Source organism: Odocoileus virginianus, chromosome 7, assembly GCF_023699985.2.
Source record: "Odocoileus virginianus isolate 20LAN1187 ecotype Illinois chromosome 7, Ovbor_1.2, whole genome shotgun sequence".
NCBI lineage: Eukaryota > Metazoa > Chordata > Mammalia > Artiodactyla > Cervidae > Odocoileus > Odocoileus virginianus.
Window position 1 is genome coordinate 45,985,275 of NC_069680.1, and position 25,579 is coordinate 46,010,853.

Consider the following 25,579-nt stretch of genomic DNA (forward strand, 5'->3'; position numbering starts at 1 on the left):
TGCATAATGTTTTTATCTGTTGTGGCTAATGAATGCTTTTATTTTAGGGAAGATGTAGAAAAAGCTAAGTCATCAGGAGATTGGAAAACAGTATATGATTTTTATCTTACAACATTTGATTCTTTTCCAGAACTAAGTGCTGCATTTAAGGTAATAACATGTAAAGCACATTTTTCACTTTTTAAATTTCTCCCAAAAAAGACACTGAATTTATCTCTTTTTCTAGCCAATATTGGCTTAATCAGCTACTTAAGCAAATATAAATATGTATTCTGAAATTATAGATATCACAATAATTACTTAAGTGATATCTTAAAAATTGTTTTTATTTGTACTAATGTAATACTTGAGATGGTTAGATAACCTCATTGACTCTATGGACATGAATTTGAGCAAACTCCAGGAGATAGCGGAGAATAGGGAAGCCTGGAATGCTACAGTCCATGGGATCACAAAGAGTCAAACATGACTTAGCGAATAACAACGTTTGACTCCATTCTTTCAGTTTTTAAAAAAGAAATTATTAAAATAATCCTTATGTATTTATTTTCCTTTTTATCAATTTAGCTGTAACAGTTCTTTTATATCATCATACTAAGACTGTTATAAATTATGAAGGAATAGTTATGATTCAGATATTACTTAGAATAGTTCTTAAAATGTTATATACATTTAGTTCTTTAATTAAATTTTCAGAAAGATGCCTCTGCCTCGTTTAATACTATTGAAGACTCTGGGATTAATGCTAAATTTGTGAATGCTGTATATGATGCCTTACTTAATACTGTAAGTATCATTTATGAACACATGCAAATCATACAATTATTTGAGTCTAATACTGTACTTTGAAATCCATCACACAAATGTTGTAAAACTCACCTTGTAACATAATTACATAAGAAACTTTTTTGGTAAATTTAGTTGAAATTCTCAGAAAGTTAGGTTATTTTTTAATTCTTATATTTTTCTAATTAATTCTTATATTTTTCTAATTAAAAGGTTTTTCGAATTCTGTAAGAAAAAATTTTTGTCTTGTTTTTTTAACATAATTTGGTTGTACTTTATAATGAACTATGGACTTAACTGCTAATTATAACATATAAATATGTACAAAATGTATGCCATCATTTTATATTGTTAAACATGCTATTCTTCAGTTTGTGTTCATGATTTAACCCTGTCAATCCAGAGACAGTGAAATTATTTTCCTTTTTCTGTTTTACACTGTCACATAAAACTGACAGTAATCATCAAACAGCCACCTCGTGTGTTTGTGCGGGTTGTACAGTGCACACCCCAGGGAGCATTTTCACTGTAATCTTTCAGAAGTGAAATTGAGACCACCATAAGTGGCAGTAATCAGTCATCAAGTCTAGTTTTAACCACTGAAACAGATCTGCAAATATAAGTAACATATAAAAGTCACCTAAATATCTAATCCTAATTATTTCATGATTTTCTTTTGCCTACAGCCTCAAGACATTCAGAAGACAGTATTAAAGGGAATCATTAACAGCCTGTTACAAGACTGGAAAGGGTAATTGTGACCAGTATTATAGTTGTGGCTCCTCAGTATAGATGGTTAATCTGTGCACCTCATCCAACTTTAATGTATATGTGTGTGTTTTACTCAGAAAAGATTTTAGTTGGTACAGTAAAAACATAAAATGAAACTGTAAACCATTTATAACAAAGCTTTTTAACTTGAGACTTATGACTTGTTAGGAGGATCCACATGTGAGCCTCAGAGGATCTGTGAATTGTTTAAAACTGTATATAATATTTGTTGTGTAGATGGGTGGTTAAATCAGTAACCTAGAAGGAAATAATATGAGCATTAAATTTATCCTTGGGCTTCCGGGTAGCAGAGTAGACATCTCCTTAATTCTAATATAAGGAAACATAAATTTAGCCACTAACATATTTTTTTTCTGGAACTAAATATTGAATTGTTATGTAAAGAATGAAGAACAATGTAATTGATAGTGTTTGGAATATGCAGAACACAAAAATACAGTTTTAAAAGTACATATTTAAATTGATATTACTTAAATAACATAGTAAATAGTAGCTGCTCTTAAAGCCAAGCAATGCCATTAAATTATAATTTAAATGTTTATATTAAGCCCGGTTTGAAAATACCAAACCACAGTTCTTAAATATGTTAAATATACCCTATATATTTTAACAACATTGTTCCAATTTTCAAAGAAATTTGTGGTTTTATTATTTATTACTAAAGTAATAAAGTAATATTACTTTATTAAAAAAGTAAAAATGTAACTGTGCAGTTTTTTTCTAGTTGTCTTTTTAAAACAATTCAAATCATATTATATTTTGCATGTGATTTTTATCTTAATATTTTCCTAGTTTATCATTCTAGTAATACTTTTGCATTTTCTCTGGTTGAATATATGCCTCATTGGAGATAAGAGGAAAAATTAGAATGTTAAAAGAATGCTTAGGAGAGTGAGGAAGTCCAGTGGTCTGAAACCGCAGGACCTTAGTCCCCTCTGAGCACGCTCCCACAGCTTTCTAACCCCTACTCCTCAAATGTGTACCTGAGACGGATTAAAATAATTTGATGCAACTTACTTATTAAAGGATCATGTGGTCTCTACCCCCAAAATTTTGTTTTATTTTGGACTTAAAGTAACAAATTTATAGATTATTGACTGTTTACTATGAGCTAATCACCTTTCAAATGATTTTGCATGTATTTCTCATATTGAATCTTCACTGCAATCCTGTGAAATAGCTAATAGGATTATTTTCACTTCACACTTGAGGAAATTAACTTACAGAGAAGTAAATTGCCTAGGTTAACACAGTAAGTGCCTTAGTCATAATTAGAACCCAGGCTGACTGGCAAAAGAGCCTATGATCTTAACCACCATTTCTGTACCCAAAGCTGTACACTGTACTAAAATACTAATGCATAGGACAGGAAGATGGAAATTTTAATGGTACAGCTATAAAATGGAAAAAATAAAGAGGACTTTCTTATCACCAGGAATTTTAATATTTATGAATTGCTTTTATCTTATTAAAATATTTTCAAATATAATTTCTAAAATAAAATAGTAGTCCCATTGAAAAAATAATCTGAAAGTTATGTAGACTACTATAGAAAGAAATAGTTTAGATTTTATTTAAACCCAAATAATTTAAATCATTATTCAGTCAGATAATTCTTCCATAGAGGAATAGTACTACTAATTTTAAAATTATATATGTAATATAAATACATACATATGAATTTCAAAATTTAATATACATGTTATTTATTTATATTTCAGATTATTTGGCTTTACATTTATGAAAGGCATCTAGTACACTTTGGGCAATGATTTATGTTTATGTTTTCAGATTTAAGTCTAGGTTTATGTTTTCAGAATTCAGTCTAGCATTTATCAAGTCAATTCTCACAGAAACATTGATAATTTTTATTAGATGGTATAAGATTAAGCATCTCTCATCAGTTACACTTCTTTCTTTTTCAGTCCACGAACAAAAGATGATCTTAGAGCATATTTTATACTTTTACAGGTAAGAAAGCAAGAATTTAGTTGAAATTGTATAATTCATATTTCAATCTGTACATTTGTAAGTAAAATAATACCAAGTACTAAGTATTATTTTGAGCAGCATTTTTGATACTTTTTAGATTATAATTACTTTTAATCAGAGAATTAAAGCTATAACAAACAGTGGGAAGCTAAATTATATCCAGATTTAATATTTTAGTTTAGTTCTTACCTTTCTGCTGTTGAATTCTGGAACAAACAGAATAGAAGCACTTCTTCCTCCTCCAGTCAACTTCCTGTCTTGTAACTAGTTTTTTAAGGGGGCTTCAAAACACTTTTTTGTTTCCCAATTAGTAGGTTTCTAACTTTTCAATAAATATTTAAGCTAGAATTCTAATGGAAAAGTCAAAGTGGTTGTTTATGTTTGCTGAAGCAAAGATGATGAACTTTTTCCTCTCAAGAGATACAGATTCATTGATATAAATAAATAAATAAGGTCCAAACAAATGAAAAGTAATTTTAACTTTTATAATTTTTTGAGAAGTATGTTATTCCATAGCTAGCATACTATATTTGTATTATTCTTTACAGTTTACCAAAGATAGTTGTATAGATTATTATCTCATTTAAAGATAAAAAAATTATGTTAAATAAGGTATAATGTTTAACTTAATATTATGTCCAATAAAAAAATATGGAATATATGGGTAGAAGGAGGAGGAGAGAGGAAAAAAGAAAAAGAAGAAAAAGTCGGGGGAAATAAGGGGAAATAGATAAAAGGCAGTTGAGAGATGTAAAGCGAGGAAGGGGAGGTAAAAAGGTAAGAAGAGAAAGACAAAACTAGGGGGGAGAAAAGGAAATATATGTGAAGATAGTAAAAGCTAGAAAGTGACAGCATGGAGCTCACATTTTTAGGAGAGTGTATTTGGTCCTCAGTAAGTTATGCTCTTAAGAGCTATCACTTGGTGAGGTTATCAGCTGGGGTCACTCCCTCATTTTGAACCATCCTGACCGTAAGTCAGTTTTGAAAAACATATGGTGCTCTTTTCTTTTTTACAATTTCAGTTTATTGTTCAGTAACACTTATTTTTACCACCACGTTCTGAAATGTACATTGTGAGTTTTAGATTTTGGAAATGTAACTAGAGTTTGTGCTTGGTTTACAAGCTCTCCTTTAACATTTAAAAGTTCTCAGGAGCTGTTAGGTGGTTCTCCCCTGTTCTTTGTGAAATGTGTGAATAACTCTTTTCACATTGCAAAAGTTTCATTACCAGCTTTTATTTTTCTAGCATTCTCTGTCCCCCCCCCCCCTTTTTTTTAAATCAAGAAAGAACCAGGTTTTTGCTTAATTGGAAAGGAGTGATTTCCCTCCGTTTATACTAGGCAGTGAGCTAGGTGCTTTATGTTATCTTTTTGGGTTTTTTTTAGTACTCAAAACAACCTCCAAGATAGATATTATCATTCCCATTTTCTAGATGAAGAAGTTGAGCATCAAAGTTTAAGGAACATTCTTAAGGGTGTGTAGTAGTGGTAGAATTAGCCCTCACACCTAAATCTTTCTTAATTCAAAGCCACTGGACCATTGTGGAAATGGAAGTGTCTGTTAATTAAATAATGAAACAAATAGATTCTTATTTTAAAGGATTTCATCTAGTATTTCATAATCTCAAATTTAGTTTTCTGAATTTGCCACTTAGCTCATTAAGCTTAGTGTCTTTCCTTTTACATGTTAACACAATTTTAACACAATTATCTTTAATATCTTTTTCAGAATCCTCAATTTAATAACACATCTACATATGTCATCTATGCCCACTTGCTACGACAGACAGCCAGCTTAGTGGAAGCTGACCATCATTTCCTAGCTCACTGGTTTAAAAAGTAAATTATGATATTAAAAACTTTTAATTTTATAATAACCTTAAATGTTTTCAGGTCTTTAGAAATGATACTTATAATTTACAGTGCTTCAGAAGCCAATTACAAGTGTATTATTTAGTACTATGTAAAGGATACATTAAAGATCTGTTTTGTGTGTAAGTAACCATTTTGCTTGTATTAGCTGTTGTTGAGATTTCTATCCACTGCTTTTGCATTTTATACAGCACATTCCTATCGTTGAACATATTAGGCATCAATATCAATTTATAAAAGTACAGTATTTTTTCACAGTACTGTACTTATATTAACAATTACTTTTCCCCATGACTAATACAAGCTAAAGAAGCTAAATCATCCCAAAATTAATTTTAAATACAGTCAGTTCTCATTATTAGCAATAGTTAACATTCTATAAAGCTACTGTGAGTACTGAATTGGTGAATAGTAAACCATTATTTCCACTCAAGAGGGTTAGATTCCTACGAGCCTTTGCTCACACCATTTCCATCAGCATATCAGAACATAGCCTTACTTCATCTGTGTTTCATTTTAAAGCCACCTTATTTGATAAAATCATTATTTTATTAACATTCAGCTCACCGCCAACAGAAGGTAAAGAATCTGCCTGCAACGCAGGAAACCCAGATTCGACCCCTGGGTCGGGAAGATGCGCTGGAGAAGGGAATGGCAACCCACTCCAGTATTCTTGCCTGGAAAATTCCATGGACCGAGGAGCCTGGCAGGCTACAGTCCATGGGGTCACAAAGAGTCAGACAGGACTGAGCAGCTAACACACCGCCAACAGCATCATAACTCATGTCTGAGCAAAGTTTATTGGACACAAGTACCTTCTCCATAAGGCACATCACATCCTTCTTAGGAACACTAAGAACTTTAGCACTAGAGTTAGGGGCAAAATCACAAATGAAAAGCATAAGAATTTGAAAAACATGACCCGAGTAGATTGTATAAAGAATACTTATTTGCAGTATGAGAGCTAAAACAAGGAGGCAGAGCATCACCTTATTCAGCCTCAGCATAAGCAACTCCTGTTTTTTGCCACCTTTGCACTGCCATGAAATGACCACAAAAGTGCCACAATTATTTATTTGGGGTTTAGAATTAAATAGTAGGGAATGGGTAAATTTGTAAATACAGAGTCTATGAATGAGGAGTGACTGAGTACTAAAAGCCTTAAAAGTGAAATGTTTAATGCTAACTTTTAGTAATTTTGGTGTTTATTTCTCATTTAATTAAGAAATGATATTTGAGGTAAGATTTTGCATCTTTTCAAATTTGGGGCAATTAAAGAAATAGAATTTGGGGGAATAGCCTAAAATTTTGTGCATAAAGGATGAACTTTGATCTCTAACAAACATATTGCCAAAATAGAAAATGTGAATTTTGATTGGAATTATTTCAAAATTTTTACCAGATTATCCCAGAAGAGGTTCAAACCATTGGTAGAGAGATTGCTGCAATTTATTTCTTTACGCCTGTTTCCTGCAAAACCTGAAGAATTTCCACCTATATCAAAGTGTTCGTGGTGGATCCCATCAGCATCTAAAGTATTGGCTTTACTTAGTAGGTTTTATTATTCAATCATCTTTACTTTTCTTTTATTAAATATAAGGATATTTCCATAAGGACCTCAAAATACTATAGAGGCATTACGTACATCCTAAATCATTCCTTTGAGGAGGAGAGTTGTAGTAATGTATTTTCTATTTTGCTAATAGATTTCACAATTAATGTATAAGCATGAAAAAGCTTTATGCATTTTATTGAGCAGAATTCTGTTTTATGGCTGTCAACTGCGTATGACCTCCTAAGTAGTGGTTCCTAAGAATACACGAACTTATATTCATTCCTGAGTATGCCACTTGCTTACTTCCTTTACTATACTATTATAATCCTCACCATTCAAGTTTTCTTTTAAAGCAAGTAATTACTGGCTGCATTTTGACCTTAATTTTAAAACTACCTTCTTCATTCAGCACCTCAATTGCTTAAAAGAGGTATTTCTAGATAAAGGCTTTCTGGTGGGCATTAAAATATTCTTCCTACTAGAATGAATCATGTACATATTGGGAAAGATCATTATGTTAGAATTATCTTTACAGATACTGCGAACAGTTTGGTTCACCCTCCCCTTATTCCTTATACTGATTTCTATAATTCTACATTGGATCACATTGACCTCATGGAAGAATACCACACCTGGCAGAGCTTTGGAAACTCTCACAGGTATGATCAAAAGTTCATTTGGTTGTTCACCTGAATAAAATACTATTCAAAATAATGACTGGCTTTTAAGTTTGTGTAAGTAAATTTACATATACACATACCTTAACATATAAACTTTTAAGTATATTTTAGATACCCAGCCTTGAAATCATTATATCATTATATTTCCTAAAGCATCTTCTTTTTCTGTTTCATCTGAATTTATGTTTATGTTAATATGATTTTTGTTTGGTTAGTAACATCTTTTTAAGGGAAAAGTTCTTAGTATGCAGTTTGTTATAAATTTTCTTATTCTGTGTGTCATCACCCAGCACAGAGGTCAACAAACTTTTTCTGGAAAGTACAGGATTATAAATGTGTCTGGCTCTTTGGGCTATGCAGTCTCTGGTCTACCATTCTAGCACAGAACAGCCTTAGTAAATATGTAACTGAAGGGGTGTGTCTGTGTTCCAGAGCTTTACTCACAAGCCTGAGTTGTCGGCCATGTTGGTCCCATGGACCATAGTATGCTGGTGCCCGATCTCCCACAGTGATCACACATGTGTACACATACACACGTGAATTCACTCCTTTTCTTCCTCTTCCTGTAGATGAAGTGTTTGTTCTTTATACATAGCATTAGAAAAATGGATGTTACAGAGAAAGGGCTTCACCAGAAATGGTTTGTTACATTAGTGTAATAGATTTTCAAAACACTTGGCCAAATTCTTCATTACCCTGCACCTTATAGTCACACTTAGAGTTTGGATTAAACCAGCAAGACTATCCCAGACATAATTTATTCCCAAACTCTGAGTTGTCCTACAGAATGCATTATTCTAAGAGAGACTAACTGAGAGAGATGATATGGGTATAAGTAACCCCAAGCCCCAAAATTGGTTCAAGCTTCCAGGGACCCTTTCTACCAGAATTGACCTAAAACATAGACTAGAATCCTGTATATATCTCAATCCACACCTGAACGGAGTAAGAATTCCACCTTGGCCAGTCTGATGGATTTTTTTCTTGTCAGAGTTTATTCTACAAAGATATTTTTGTCCCACTTTAATGTATTTGTAATGTTGTAGACAGAGCTACAATACAATGCCAAGAGTTACTGTGCATATTTCAGTGACATCTTTTAATGCAAAGCTCCTCTAAACACTGTACTGTAACATTGGTGTACCAAGAATGATCCCTTCAGCCCTTGGGCCCTAGAAGGGGATCAGAGCCCCAGGGCAAGTCGCGTGTCTGGCCATGGCCAGCCTCTTGTGTTTATCTCAATGTGTCATACACATAGTGTCATTTGTCTATGTGCTATGACTAGGGAAGGGCTGAGAACACTATTTTAAAAGTACATAGTTAGACCAGCATTATCCTACTAAGTTCATTGTACTTCTTTTTGTTTCCAAATTTTTAGTTGGCACTTTGTGATTCAAAATTATTACACATTAATACTGAACAATTTTCTTACTGCTTTCTAACAGTTTCATTCCAAGAGGAAAACCATTTCATTTTCAGGTCATTCCAGGGCTATCTCCTTTTTCCTGCTAATGCCTACATCACATTGTGACCAGTGGTCACACATGTGCTGCTCGACTGTCCTTGGATGTGTTCCAACCACGGCTGATGGATTCATTACAGCCACTTAGGTGGGAGTCTAGCTCCCGAAGGGTCATTGCTGCCTTACTAGTTCTCTCTGAATGCAGCTTATCTGTGTGCTTTATGGCTCTTTTATATAATAGAGTGAGCTCTGACCCAGGGAAGAAGTTATTTTCATAACTTTTGATTGTGTGTTTTGTGTTTACAAATACATACCATTCCATATTACTGCATCATTAAATAACAGTGCTAAAGCAACACTTTTCATTTTACTTTATTGCTCTTAAATGTGTTACTTTTCCTACCATAGTTCTTGCTAGATTTCTTCATTTCTGATGCATAAGCATTTCTGGTGCATATGCATATTCATAGAGTAATGGATTCTTATGTTGATTTCTGCACATGATTTTCTGTCCTAATCCTTCATCAGCACTTCTGCCTCCTGTTTCTGATGTTGGCCGTATTTTTCCCAGGTAATGATGTACAAGTGGCTGCATAAACTGAGATTATTTGTATAAACAGTGTAAGCTGTCAGCACATATTTCAGAACATTGGATGTAGCTTCCTCTAGGGAATAAAGCCACTGCACATCGGATAATGATGTATAGGTCACAGGGCTGTGGGATTCAAAGAAATGATGCACATAAAATCATTTTGTGAATGGTAAAACACAGTACAAAAGTAATGGTTTAATATTGTTGGAAGCGGTACCTTAGATTCCCTTAGTATAATTTTGCTAAAAATACACCATTTTGCTTTTTCTGTTTTCACTTGTTGAGCAGGTTTTCCTTCTGTCAGTACCCATTCGTTATTTCTATAGCCGCAAAAAAAATCATTATTCAAAGAGACTCAGAACAACAGATGATAAGCATCGCAAGGGTAAGCCAGCTATGAAAACATTTATGCTGACTATAATCAATATATATTAAATAATTTAACAAATAAGTCAAATGTCATGTGAATTGTTCTAGCATAATCAGGAAATGTCAAAAGTAAAATTCATATCATACGCCCTCAAAAAGTACTTAAACCTATTCGTGATACAGGGAAAAAAATACTCCTCATCAACTTCTCATTGTTTTATAAATATAGCAGGAAGGTTAAATGCCTCTCACAGATCCAAAGTAGTGGGAACTTGGACATCAGTTTGTAGATACCATCCTCCAGGGTCACTAGCAATGCATCAGTGAGAAAGAACTACAGTGAGGACAAGAAAAGGGGTGTCCTTGAGAGCAAACCGCTCAAACCACTGACACTTTTCTAAATTTTATGAAAGTCAAATAGAAACAGCTGAAAAATTAGAAAATGTAGCAAAAAGTGTAGTCTTAGAAAACTGAAAAATATGTGCATAGATGGTGAGGGGTGTTTTGTTGATTCTTAGGGAACCAAAATGCTGCAGGCCCATTGAAATGGGTAGCAGTCAGGGCGGCTTTAGGAGGATGAAGTTCATCTCTGGGCCTGTCCTGTCCACTTCCTACCACGATTTCTGCATAACACAGTATAGTTATAGATGAAGTACATAATTACTTTGTGCTTTTTAAAAAAAAATTATAGCTCTAGACTATACACTTTAATACTCATATGTTTTTGAGTTTCTGCTTTTGCGACATGATTACTTAACAAGTTTAAAACTTAGAGAGGTTGGCAATAGTCTTCTTAAAATAGAGACCCCCAAGACAGACCTGTAGAGTAAAAGAAATGATTTCCATGTCTTGTTCAAGGATATAAAAATAATTCTAAGGCATAATTATAATACTTCAAATACCATAAAAGTAAGAATTGTTGATTCTTCAGTAATTCACCAGAAGGTGAGTATTTTTTGCTATTACAGAGCGGGACAAAAGATTTGAGTGACTAGTGACATCCCAGAGTCAGTTTAACACTGAGTGTTGGAGTATTAGAAGAAATGGTATCTCCTCTGTGTACCAAAGGAGTAACATAGCCATATTACCCTGCTGAGAAGTAGATTTCAACAGGTATATTTAGCACCAGAATTACTAATCCTGGTTAGATATTGGCTCAAAGATTAGTCTGTCTAGCTAGTCATTTTGATGATTAGCATTTATGCCATTTCATGTGCCTTTTTAGGTTTGTTTTTTTTTTTTTAAGCCTTGGGCTATGATTTTTTTATTTATAAGAAAAAAATCTAAAGAGCTAGAAGTTTAAGTTCCTCTGAGCAGTTTTCTGCTGTGCCACTCACACTTAAGATTTTAAATACCTTCTTTTAAATTCCCTTCCAATTAAAAGCAGAGTGGCAGCTGTAGCACGTATCCTGGGCTGTCTTCCACAGAGCAAGGGCACAAATGAGTAGCAACTGGAGTCCAGTGGCGTTCCCAGTTATGGGTGTTTCCCAGCATTTTAGCTTGTAAACTATGCCATACTATTTAGAATTAATGACTGGTGACTATTTTGACACAGGGTAACCTTATAGATAGTTAATATAAGCAAGAACTTATATAGTATAATTTAAAGTTGTGAAAGTGATTTCCCAGATTAAAAATAACTTCCTCATCAGTCTGTGTCTAAAATTCTACCATCATTGGGTTATTTCTTTCATCTGAAGCACTTTCTATGCAGTATGAATCTCTGACAGGAGGAGGAGCCACTAGGCTTTGTCTTCCATTAGCATCCTAGTTTAAATTTGTGTGTTGGATAATTTCCAATGTGATGGCTTCCCAGGAGCTCGACTGGGAACAGAAGATAAGAAAGGGTTGGAAAAACAGGTCCATGATACTGCATACTATGCTAGGAATGTAGATCTGTTTGAGCACAAAAGAGAGGACCCAGAGAAGGGGAAAGAAAAAAAAAACCTACTGCAAGCTTTTAGAATCGAATACTGGAGAGATGAAGAAGGGCTCTGAATTAGGGTATTATTATAGTAATCTACAAAATCATGAAAGTAGCCTTACTATATAGATTTGGGGTATTGAAATTTTACCTACTAAAGCAAACTGCTGCATGTATATAAAATGTCAGAATGTTTATCTTTAATCTGCACAGTAATTCATTTTCTTTGCTACCAAAGAGGATGAGGTAGTCTGAAAGTTTAGATAAATTAAATATATTACACAAGCATGTAGACTTTATATGATAAATGACATTCATATATTTCTTATACTTTTGTAAAACATCCCCTTGTTTCCAACAGCCAGGCATAAATATTGTTAACATTTTAGGGAATTTGCTTTTGATAGTCTTTACCTGTATTATCTTTTAAGAGGCATCAGAGTTGAAACAATATTGTGTATACAATTTTGTTTCCTAGCTTTTTTTAGTTGTACATTCCTTAAACATTTTCCATGTTATTTACATGATTTTTATGACCATCATTTTTGATAACTGTATTATAATTCCACTAGACATTCATACTTAGTATATTTCTAAAGTTTTGCTTTTATAGATGATGCTGTGATGAATATCACTGTATAAAATATTTCCTCTGTTTAGTATTGGGACAAAGGATATGAACATTGTTAACGGTTTCTGAAATATGTTGAAAATTACTTTCTAGAAGTAGATTGTAGAGTAAATCCAGTATCTTAAAAAGCGTAAGCCAAGTTTATCATCAGACGTATGTACCTTGTTCCCAATGTTCCTACTTTGTTTGTATTTATTAAACACAAAACTTTGCTACGTAAGAGGTGAGACATACAGAAGCAGCAATGCAACATTCTTTTACTGTAGAAGTTGAATTATTTTTGGGTCCTCCATTTTGTATCCCTTTCTGTTATCATTGTCCCAAAACGAAATAATAAGGCATTTTCATAAATCAAAATTTGCATAATTGAGTTTATGAAATTGTTTATATGAGAGATGGTAAAGAGAAGAATATAAGTGATTTTTACCTAAGTGTTTAAATGTTTTAATTGAGATTATAGTTCAAGTAAAAATGAAAATGTTTGCTTTCTTTTTCAATTAGCAAAGTCTGGTGGATAAAGTATCTCGAAGACAGAGACCTGATATGAATATGTTATTTCTAAATATGAAAGTAAGGCGGACACATCTGGTTAGCGATTCTCTTGATGAGGTATAGATTATTTATTCCAGATTAGTATTAATTGATTAAAGTTCTAAATAATTTGATAATGTGGCTTATTACTAAAATCTTAGTAAGCTGTCTTTATTTCTGTATGCCAGTGGTGTGCTTTCTTATATTTTGATACAATGGTTGAAAACAGTTCTGTATTCATAGTTAAGCTTTATGTTCATTTTTTTATATGTTTTTTAGTGGTTTGTTGTTAAATATTCAGAAAAGGATTTCATATAAAACACTTAAATGAGTAATTCATATTTCTGAATATATAATGTAGATTCTAGACCACCTTTGTTAACTGGTTGGGTGCCTAACAAGTCATTTTAACTTCTCCAGGCCTCAGATTACTCATCTGTAAAATTAGAAGTCTCATCTACAAGGATATATTGGGTATATTTAGGGTCAAACATATTGATACTTTGATTGTATATACATGTATTATTAGACTTCAAGCATGTACAGTTCTTTAACCAGATTTTCATGTGAATATTATAATATTTGATTTAATTATATGATTTTTTTAAAACTTTAGTGTTGAAGGCAAGTTTAAATGAGTTACTTTGTACTGTATTTGACTAAATTAAAATCTTGGAGTCAGTACGATGCCAGTGAGCAATAACCTTGAGCAAGGTACCTGACTTTCCTAATTCTGTTGCTTGAATCTATACAGCAAACATTACAATAGGGTTGGACAGATTTATTGGATGGATGGATGGATGAAGTTTTGTGACATTGTAAATATGATAATGCATTTCCCAGAATTTAAAAGGTTAATTTCCTTTTTTATTGCCTTTTGTTCTCCTCTATCTTATAATTTCCTTAGTTAACCCGGAAAAGAGCAGACCTGAAAAAGAAGTTGAAAGTTACATTTGTAGGGGAAGCTGGTTTGGATATGGGTGGCTTGACTAAAGAATGGTTCCTTCTTCTAATTCGCCAAATTTTTCATCCAGATTATGGTGAGTAGTTAATTTCTGTGAAAGTGTTTTCTTCCTGATCGTTAGATTTGTCACTCATTTTTAATCTATGATTTTACAGATTTTTTGTCAATCATAAATATTGAATAATTTTTTAAAGACTGTTAGTTGCATTTTTTTTAACTGACCAAATTGATGATTATATTTATTATCTTACTGGGAATCCTACACAAAATGTATTAGCATAGAAGCATTCACATGTTTTCTGACTAAGCCAAATATGTAAAAATTTGTCATTGAAATAAAAAGAACATGAAAAATTTTAAGATCAGAGCTATAGTTTGCTCTTCACTAATACTCAAACTCTTTCATAAAATAATGAGCCATTTTAATAAATAGGAAGCATTAAATAAACCTTTGAACTTTAATTTGGTTTCATTTGATTTAGAGAAAACACCTATATAATCCTTAGTATTGTTAAGCATTTTCTTCAAAAGAGTTTTAAGTGTTTTCTTAATTCTTTATTTTTCTTAATTTTGTATATATGTTTGTATAATATCTCTCTGGTAATGGGAAATAGAGATGACAGTGATGAAGTCTCCAGATAATCCTCAGAATTAATTTTGCTAACTTACAAAGTATAAAACTATAGTTTCTATAAATCAACTGATTAATTTAGTTTCTGTCTTTTTCCCATTTCAACCCTTGGTTCAGGATACCAGTGAAGAATAAAAGGCTCTTGCACACTCTCTGGACCCTTATTTGATATATTTTAACATGAAAATTGGTCTGTAACATAACTATTGCTGAACTGTTTTGCTTCTAATAGATAAGATATCATGTACATGTTTACCATTTTGATTTTTTAAATCAATTATATTGATGAAATTATGCTTCTATTTTCCAGGCATGTTTACGTATCATAAGGATTCATACTGCCATTGGTTTAGCAGCTTTAAATGTGATAACTATTCTGAATTCCGATTGGTTGGAATTGTATCCTTTAAACTTTCCACTAGGAGGTGCTAGTAGATTAGAGATTTTTAAGAATTTTATCTGAATTTTGGAAAACGGTTCTCATTAATTTATTCAGATTAAAGATTCTTATCAAATTTACTAGTAGATTTTTCCATAGTCTTTATTATTTTGTAAGATCACAGCCATATAATTATCAGCAGATTTAGTTAACTGGAAAGAGTGACTGAACTGTTAACATATTTCTCTGAAAACCTTATCTCAAGTATTATTTGCTATTTCATTTACAACCTACATTATCAGAAACTTAAGACATTTTTAAAAGTCAAAGTGACTTTCCTATTCATAATGAACTATTCCCTTAGTTCTTTCACTTTGTGCTTACTTCACTCAGTTTTCTAAATTGAAATTATGAAGATTAAATCTAATGTGGCCTCAAATCCTGAGACATTCATAAGAATTAAAAATTGAATGGAATGGGAACATTTGAAGCATACAGCATTATTTTATAGTGTTTTTTAAAATGATATAAATTCCTACGCCATCCTCTGATTCCTTCAGGTTTGTTGGAGAGGGTGTTCCTGCATTGGGTGGGAGATTGGACAGGATGCCTTCTGCATTCATTTTTAAATTCTAAAAAATATAATTGTCTGTGGAAGAAAGAGAAGAATAAATAATGAGCAAATCATAGGGATACATAGGTTAAAAAAAGAAAAAATAGCTACTTTAAGAAGCTTACCGTCTAGACGGACAGATGAACACCCATGCAGGTAGTTTGTTCTCAGAATCCAATGACCATTTGGCATTAAGTGCTGAGGAGTTCTGAGAAGGAAACAGTTCACTGTATTCATCCCAGAGAAGGTAGAGTTTTTAAATGGAACCAATATATTTTATTAAACCAGGATTGGAGAGAGTGGGACCTGGACTGGGAAAATGGCTGGGAAAGAGTCCACACTGTGCTGGCCGTCACAGAACAATGTGTAGGTCCTCTTGTTGGGAGCAGGGGGCTCTCTGAGAACTATAGATGATGCTGGCAAAAAAGATTCAGTTCAGTTTTGTCACTCAGTCGTGTCCAACTCTTTGCAACCCCATGGACCGTAGCATGCCAGGCCTCTCTCACCAGCTCCTGGAGTTTACTGAAACTCATGTCCATTGAGTCGGTGATGCCATCCAACCATCTCATCCTCTGTTGTCCCCTTCTCCTCCTGCCTTCAGTCTTTCCCAGCATCAGAGTCTTTTCAAATGAGTCAGTTCTTCACATCAGGTGGCCAAAGTATTGGAGTTTCAGCTTCAGCATCAGTCCTTCCAGTGAATATTCAGGCAAATAAGATTAAGAGCCGTCAGATGGAGGGCTTTGAATATCATCTGACTTTGTGACATTTGTTAGAATACATCCTGAAGAATGTATATGGAAATCAAGAAACTGCATGGAAGAAAAGGGAGTAGGGAAAACCACACACTATGAAAGTAAACTTAATCTGAAATTTGATTATGTGTTGTCGTATCTAAAGGTCCAAAGTGCCAAGCCCACAGTAAGGAACGTGTAACAGTTCCTAGACTCATATGTTTATTCTGTTATTTACAGTAGTCATTTGTTGAATGTTTCAACTTCATTGAAGGCCTGAGTTATTAATACTTCTCACTACACTAGGAGTCATTTGAATTTCCTGATAAATATGTTTGTCATACTTTACATTCTTATCATGGCTTAGGTTTGACTTAGTTTGGCTTTCTAGTGTTTGTAATAAAGTATTAGCTCTACACTACATTTTCAGAGTAGTATATGTGACATCGTGAACTTGCTTACCGGGTTTTTTGGGGTTTTTTGCAATAGGCATTAGTTTCTATTCAATCATTACCCAAAAGAGCATATTAAATGCATTTAGATGTTGTATATTACAAGTTGAACAGTTATATCTAAAATTAATTTATAAACACTTCTATCTCCTTATCAGAGGGACTTCCCTGGTGGCTCAGATGGTAAAAGCGTCTGTCTACAATGCAGAAGACCAGGGTTCAATCCCTGGGTTGGGAAGATCCCCTGGAGAAGAAAATGGCAACCCACTCCAGTACTCTTGCCTTGAAAATCCCATGGGTAGAGGAGCCTGGTAGGCTACAGTCCATGGGGTCGCAAAGAGCCGGACACGACTGAGCGACTTCACTTTCACAACGATTTCATTTTCATCTCCTTATGTGTATTGATGTCACACACAAACTATAGAAAGGTTGCTACCCTGAAAAGCATGATATTTTATATGAAAAATGTGTGATGACAGTGGACTGTGGTCACGTAAGTGGTTGAAAAATCTACCAGAGGTGAAGAGAACAAAAAATTTAGAAGTAATAGGTGTGGTGATTAAGAAAATATAATTGGCTCCATACATAATTCCAATTTTAAAATTTCAGAGGGGCTTCTTAGGTGGCTCAGTGATAAAAGAATCTGCCTGCCAATGCAGGAGACATGGGTTTGATCCCTGAGTTGGGACAATCCCCTGGAGAAAGAAATGGCAACCCACTCCAATATTTTTGCCTGGGAAATCCCATGAAAAGAGGTCTGGTGAGCTACAGTCCATGAGGTTGCAAAGAGGTGGTCACGACTGAGAACACACACACAAAAGCATTCACTAAAATTTCAGAACCAAAGATTTATTGGTCTATTAGTTCTTACAGTATTGTATTTCTAATATGATTATTTTTAAATATTAAGGCCTTGGAGTTTACAAGAAATGTTATAATGAAACCTATAGTAATAATTATAAAATGTTTTGAAGATCACATGAAGAGCCATAATCTAATAGTTTTTTAGAAGTAGAATTACCAGAAAGGCATTGGAACTAAGAATGGGGCAATATAATATAGTGCAGGGTTTTCAAATTCCACCCTGTTTGCACCACATGGTATCTCCAGCAGAATTCCCACACTCCTACCCCAACTTCAACCAGAGCAGCTTTAGTGTGAAATCAGTGTGATTCTCTTGCAATGAAGGTGCCCTAAAGCAGATCCTGTGAACCTACTTCCTTATCTGTTAAAAAGCTTCCTGCAGGATTATAATTTTTTTTAATTTAATGAAAAAGGCTTAGAACTTATCACTATAGTAAATGATCATACATGGTAACTACAGTAATATGGTACTTACTTCTGTTATTGTTATTATCATGATTATAGGAGTATATTAGGGCTTATTTTCAATATCCTTTCTCTACAACACACTTCTCGGTCTCTGTTGGTATGGTTACCTATAAAATAACATAGCTGTTCCTTAGATTATTATTAGCCTTTTTCTGCCCTAGCAAATTAAAATATTGGCTATTTTCTAAATCTTTTAAATTGTTTTTAATGATTTGTCCAGACCATATGTTTAGATTTCCTTTTAAGTCAGTAAAAGTAATGACTTCCTTAAGAAGTTGTTATTATAATCTTTGACAGTTGAAATGTCGTAAAATTTGCTCTAAAACCCCTCATTTAGCAAATGGATAAAGTTACATTCTGCTATATAACTGATTTAAAAAAATACAGTTGGGCAAAGTTTATAAATATAACATCTGTAGCTTTTTAATTTAACACTTTGAGTAAACTCCAGGTAATAAGTCTTTCCGGTATCACTGTGGGAAATTGTGTCTTATCAGTAGTGTGTGTGTATGCAGACGGCTGTGTGTGTGTTTCCATGTGCCTACTCAATACAGGTCTCTCTATGTAGCCTGTATTTAGTTTGAAAGTAGCCAAAATGGTCACCAAAATCAATGGGATGTTCTGCAGCGAGTTCTGAATAAACTGCTGCTAATAAAATCACCACCATCTTTGTTTAAATTTAGAAATTTTCGTATATGTTAAATAGACTTCCCTAGTGGCTCAGATGGTAAAGCATCTGCCTACAATGTGGAAGACCTGGGTTCAATCCCTGGGTCAGGAAAATCTCCTGGAGGAGGAAATGGCAACCCACTCCATTGTTCTTGCCTGGAAAATCCCAGGGATGGAGGAACCTGGTAGGCTACAGTCCATGGGGATGCAAAGAGTCAGACATGATCTTTGTTTAAATTTATAAGTTTTCTTATATGTTTTCTTATAAGTTTTCTTATATGTTAAATACTTTATAGAAATGTGTGAACTTGCTATTGTGATCTTAGATATACAGTTTTCTAGGGAAATCATTAAATACTATTATCTGTACCTCTCCTTTTTACATAATTTTTGGTAATCAAGGAATTCTATTATGTAAAATAAAGGGAAAATAAAGGAAAGAGGAAGTATATGGGATTAATTAGAAAATCAGTGTTAGATCTGAAAAAAGTATGCAAGAAATAGATGCATAATTCAAAACTCATTTGTTGTCATGGATTTTATGTTAATGCTTAACATTTAGTATGCATAGCTTATGGGACTAGCTGTGTATAACAGCATTACTTTGGATATTCGTTTCCCCCCCTGCTGCTATAAGAAATTATTGAGCCCTCCCATCGTTCCTAGTGATCAAAATACGCCAGTAGGCATCTGCAGTGTTACCACTGACGACCTGTGTCAAATCATGCCTGTAAGTATACAGTTGTTTAGTATCTTATCCCTTACTGCTTAGTCATCCTTCTTCTACTACAGTCTCTCTCCTCCTGGTAACTATTTTTATGTTTAGATATGCTTTCCCTCTACGTTTGTAACCTGTCTCCTTTCGTCTAATTTTCTCCTTCCCTGTAGAGATACGTAACCCACGTTGCAGCACTTAGTTCTTCCAGCATAGTGGAACAAGCTTTGAGTCAGAGGCAGAGATTTGAATCTGGCCTCTGCAATTTACAAGCTCTGTGAATTTGAATAAGCTGTTTATGTTTCTGAACTCTAGTTTCCTTATGTGAACAATGGAATAGTAAAACTTACATATCAGGAAGATTACACGAGATGATAAAGTACTCAGTATTCAATACTTGATTGCTTCTGTGGATTCTTATCAATGTGTCACTATGCAGTATCGGTAACAATGTCTGCAACAACAGCCTTAATAAAATCAATGAATTTCACAGACCTGTCTCTGATATTCTGCTATTCAGAGACTAGACTTCCAATCATCAGATTTAATCCAGTGTTAAAATTTAGTAGAAGAATGGATAGTATGCTCATCATACTGACAATCCCCTACAATAATAATACTTTTCACAGCTGAATTTTGATAGCCATTGGTCAGCAGAGAATTCCCTTCACTATTCTTAGTAAGTAGCTGGATGTGGACATCCTCTTTGTTTCTTAAGGACCTATTTAAATATTGTTGTGTTTTAGTTAATGGTCAGATCACTTTGGTGTAGAGTTGGAACCTTCCTACCAAAGTTGAAAAACCTCTCCACAACACGTGACCAATTAGAAAACCATTCTTCATGTGATTTCAAACACATTTTTTAAAGTAAGTTTGGATTCTTTTGAATTAAGAGCCTAAATCCATATTTTTACAAGACTCAGTAGTTGGAAAAGGTAATAGAGTAAATTCTACTTAAGAAAGATTTGCCCTCTATACTCTTGTATTTTGGCCACATACTACCTGTGACCCTGGACAATTTACTGAATTTGCTTATTTGTATAACAATGAAAGTTATTGTTACATCTATCCACTAATATATACTAGTGTATAATACATATTAATACTATATATACTAATGGCTGAACTAACTTCTCATTTTAGATTTCTGTGATATTTTTTTGGTCCCATATATGCAGTTTTTGTCAAATTTTTACTAATAGATTTCCTAATTTTATTACTGATTTTTACCAATAAATTGTCTGATTTTAGGATTAAAGCTATTTAAACTTGAGTCATTTGGATCCAAGTTTTTAGTTAATGGATATTTTATGAATGACTATACCAATATGTTTTTTCGTATTATGGAGCTGAAGATGATACTGAGTTAATTTCATAGTCCTACATTGCCTCTTTAATGATGAATCAAGATTGTGCATAAACTATGAGATCAACTGAAAAAAATCTGAGTGTCTGTGCAGGCATGAATGAAGATTGAAAGGAAGCAAGAAAACTGCTGTGTTAGAATAGTAGAATGCGGGGAATTTTTTTAATTTTTAAAATGGAGTATCAATTTATGAATGGCATCTATTAAAATTAGCACCTAATTCCCATTTCATATATGGCAAAACATGTCTAGAAAAATGTGAAGTGCTTTTTTTATTCAGTGCTTTGTTTACCATTTGTATCTGTACAGTATGTGTTTCAAGAAGAGTAAACAGGAAAGCAAAGAGAAACCTATAGTGATATATTTCTTAATTTAAACACTATTTTTGAATAAGGATTAAGAAACACACAGAAAGTAAGCAAAATATTCAATGATGGACCCTTCAGTATAGTGTTAATAGGCCAATGCTTTTCCGTGACCATGTTAATGGAAACTCCATTGCTTTTGTAGAGAAGGGATCCATGACTCAAAGCATCAGAACTGTCCCATGGCAACAACAAATCTTCCCTACACAGCCTTGTGAAAATTACCCTTGAGGGTTTTAGTTGAGAATGGAGAGGCTAAGTATAACCTTGAATCAGCAACTGTAGTAGCTTTTTTCTCTTCTGTTTAAGTCACTGTCCAGTACGGTCTGTTAAATAATACCAGGGTATTCAAATAGTATATAAAACCTATATCTTCATGCATTTTTAATTTTATATTTATAAAAATCATAAAAATGTTGAACTATGGGCTAATTAATAATATTTTTACATTTAATAATCTTAACTATAGATAAAAAAATTAAAAATTGAGTTTTGAAAATACAAAGGCTGGAAATAAAAGTCCCTACAGTCGAATAAAGCAGATCTGAGTATATAACTTTATTACCTAATTGACTTTGTATTTTATCACTAAAAATTCGATCTTTGAAATGATATGGTAAATCCTTTCAGTTGGATTAATCTACTACTTCCTTGAATTCTTTTAAAAAATGCAGATCTACCAATTATAATTTTCAGGAGCCATAACTTTATTAGTAATGGAAACAAATGATAAAAATCACATTAAAACCTATGTCACCCTAGATTTGTTTTAAAATTTATTTTAGTGGAATGGAAAATTTAATATGTAAAATGTGTAAGATCATTCTAAACATGCTGTTCTTTATCTTTTCTGCTAATGTTTAAAATAAAACACTTTTTGTACAACCTGAAATTTTAAAAAATACTGGCTTAGTTTTTCTATTTTTAAATCTCTGTCCAGGGGAAACATGAGTTACAATGTAGGAAAACATTTCTTCCCGTGTTCTCAACTTTTTATTGGGAGGGGAGAACCCTGAACTGAAATGTAAAAACCACTTAGCATATATAAACTGTGTATTTTTATTTAAAAGAAGAATTCTAAAACATTAACAGATTTTTTTAAGAATATAAACTGAGAATGAGAAATACTACAAATTCATAAACAGTGGTATTGCAGTTAGCAGTGAATTATGATGGAAACTGTACTCTTAGCTCTCTGCATAAGAATAGACCCCAGAGTTATGCCTTTATGGGTATAACTGGATATTTTCCTTCATGTGACCTTTCCAGCAAATTTTTCCAAAACTTTTACATGGTAGAAATCATTAACCAGTATTTTTTTACCCTGGAAGATATGTCCCAATGTTATCTTTATTTCAAAATCTTGAGTTTATCTCATGTGTAAGTGAGCTATAGTAGATCTGGTTTACTGTTTGGGGTAGTACTATTTGATTTAAAAACGCAAATAACAGGTTTCTCTTTACAGGAGTTGGCCCATGGATTAAGTGAACTCCTGTCATATGAAGGCAATGTTGAAGAAGATTTCTATTCCACATTTCAGGTACCATTAAGGGCAAATAGCTTTCTGTTAACCAGGTATTTCATATATGAAAAATACCCCTTGTTACCATATACCCATCGTTAGAGAAGAGGAACAAGGATTGATCTATACATACCACTCCCTATCTTATAGGATCTTAACCCGATTAAAAACAGTGAAAAAGTTAAGTGTTAGCTCCTCAGTTGCATCCAATGCTTTTTGACCCCCCTGGACTATAGCCTGCCAGGCTCCTGTTGTCCATGGAATTCTCCAGGCAAGAATAATCTTCCTGACACAGGGATCAGACCCAAGTCAGCTGTATTGCAGGCAGATTCCTTGCCATCTGAGCCACCGGGGAAGCGCAGAGACATTGAAGCAGACGGGTAAGGAAGTAGTCAAGGAAAGCCAGCAAGGGTGAGGGTACTCTGCAAGGCACCTGGCCTATGTCCTGGACGCAGTTACTTCCTCTGAGCTTTTCACCTTCTAAAAACCAGCCTCTCCTGTTAGTTCAGTACAAGAAGTAAGGAGCAGAAGTTAATCGATCAGACCAAAATCCTCTCATTTCCACTCTCCTAAAAATAATCCGAAGGTGGAAATGATAGTAATCCACATAGCTCCAAAGGCCTGAGTGCTACCCAAATGGTCACGCAAATTTTTTTAAACATCAGTAAAGTATTTAGCTGTATTCAAGAGGGTTAAGACCCTACTTTTTTACTCCAAAATGCTTTCATGACACCATTCTTTTTTTTTTTTTTTGGATTTTATTTTATTTATTTTATTTTTTATTTTTTGGGGGGTTTTGTCATACATTGACATGAATCAGCCGTGGATTTATATGTATTTCACAAGAGCCAAACCTTTCTGTATTTTGTAATTTAGAAAAGAGGGAAACACTTTTTTTTTTAAATTTTACAAACCTGTTCACTGAAGTCTGTTAGCATATACCAATAAATGTGGTATGTCGGTATCTCCCATCAGGTGTTTCAAGAAGAATTTGGAATAATTAAGTCCTATAATTTAAAGCCGGGTGGTGATAAAATTCCAGTTACCAATCAAAATAGGAAAGGTAAGTTAAAACACCTTTTCTTAACTAAAGTGCATTAGTGTTTGCCATTTACTTTTATTATTTAACAGATGTAAAATTGCTTTTCAGAATATGTACAGCTTTATATTGACTTTCTTCTCAACAAATCCATCTATAAGCAGTTTGCTGCATTTTATTATGGATTTCATAGTGTGTGTGCTTCAAATGCCCTAATGGTGAGTTTAAAGCTTCATGCTTTCAGTTAGGCTTTGTAATACTATGATACTGACAAGTAATTCTTTAAAACATTTTAAATTTAAAAAAAAAAATTTTGTTTTTAAATTTTTTAAAAATTTATTTTCTAGTTTTTAAAGCTAGAGCTGGAAATAAAAATAGTTCTCTCATTTCAGCCTTAACTCTCTAAAGAGAAAAAAGACCAGTCAACTCCATCCCCCCTACCCATTATGCTGTATCTTAAACTATGTCTTCTAAGCTTTAAAAAATTTCCCCAAGCAGAGTGGATGAAGAGATCCCCAAGGGCTCCAGACCTTTAAAACTGAGGCACAAAATGCTGAAAATGGTTAACATAAGCTCCAGGCAAAAGCTACAACTTCTCACCATTTAAGGAACAGGTTTTTATAGCGGCTTCATTCCTCTTCAGGGGTCCCGCAGCAACTCTGAGTGGCCTTTTTCCCACAGGAAGTAGTTTATCTCCAGAGTCATGGTGGGCTCTGGTCAGTTTGACTTTTTCTTAGCTGTGTGAGTATGGGTGAGCTGCTGTTGAGAGCACCGAATCAGAAACGTCATAAAAGTCTCTTCATCCCTGCTCCTCTGGGCACACTCCATCAAGCCATCTCCACTCAAGTTTATAAGGAGGGTTTGGAGTCAGGTCTTCATGTGAATTATTTTGCAGAGGAGAGGACTTGCTTTAGAATGGTAGATAGTCTTTCAGTTCAGTTCAGTTGCTCAGTCGTGTCCCACTCTTTGTGACCCCATGGACTGCAGCACGCCAGGCCTCCCTGTCCAGCACCAACTCCCAGAGTTTCCTCAAACTCATGTCCATTGAGTCCGTGATGCCATCGAACCATCTCATCCTCTGTCATCCCCTTCTCTTCTGCCCTCAATCTTTCCCAGCATCAGGGTCTTTTCAAATGAGTCAGTTCTTTGCATCAGGTGGCCAAAGTATTGGAGTTTCAGCTTCCCCATCAGTCCTTCCAGTGAATATTCAGGATTGATTTCCTTTAGGATGGACTGGTTGGATCTCCTTGCTGTCCAAGGGGCTCTCAAGAGTCTTCTCCAACACCACAGTTCAAAAGCATCAATTCTTCGGTGCTCAGCTTTCTTTATAGTTCAGCTCTCACTCTGTGATGGTCTTTATCACATGTTTATTGAAAGTACCTTTGAATATGGAGCACTTGTTGATTTCTAATTAAGTTTTGTCTGCGATGCACTGTAGTTCTAGGGGTGAAAGGAAGGAAAATAAATAGTGTAGCAAGTGTTCATTTTAAAATTCTAATCTCTTTAGGTGGGAGACAAGCTGTGTAGGTGAAAAAACAAGTGAACAACACAAAACAGACTAACCTACTACTCAAACGCCACATTGTGCACAGGAGGCTTCGTGGATGTTGGATCCA

General features: G+C 33.8%; 1 protein-coding gene across 2 annotated transcripts in view; it reads left to right on the forward strand.

Annotated features, from left to right (window-relative positions):
* HECTD2 (HECT domain E3 ubiquitin protein ligase 2) overlaps positions 1-25,579 on the forward strand; it is a 73,494-nt gene that overhangs the window by 42,914 nt on the left and 5,001 nt on the right. For both annotated transcript variants that reach the window (XM_070470640.1, XM_070470641.1), the window contains 15 exons: positions 48-150; positions 697-786; positions 1,473-1,537; positions 3,504-3,549; positions 5,299-5,408; positions 6,844-6,992; positions 7,532-7,655; positions 10,019-10,115; positions 13,156-13,263; positions 14,093-14,225; positions 15,091-15,179; positions 19,528-19,686; positions 22,868-22,942; positions 23,900-23,987; positions 24,075-24,181. In XM_070470640.1, the coding sequence (XP_070326741.1) occupies positions 48-150; positions 697-786; positions 1,473-1,537; positions 3,504-3,549; positions 5,299-5,408; positions 6,844-6,992; positions 7,532-7,655; positions 10,019-10,115; positions 13,156-13,263; positions 14,093-14,225; positions 15,091-15,179; positions 19,528-19,686; positions 22,868-22,942; positions 23,900-23,987; positions 24,075-24,181 (1,543 nt within the window). The remainder of the gene's footprint in view (positions 1-47; positions 151-696; positions 787-1,472; positions 1,538-3,503; positions 3,550-5,298; positions 5,409-6,843; positions 6,993-7,531; positions 7,656-10,018; positions 10,116-13,155; positions 13,264-14,092; positions 14,226-15,090; positions 15,180-19,527; positions 19,687-22,867; positions 22,943-23,899; positions 23,988-24,074; positions 24,182-25,579) is intronic.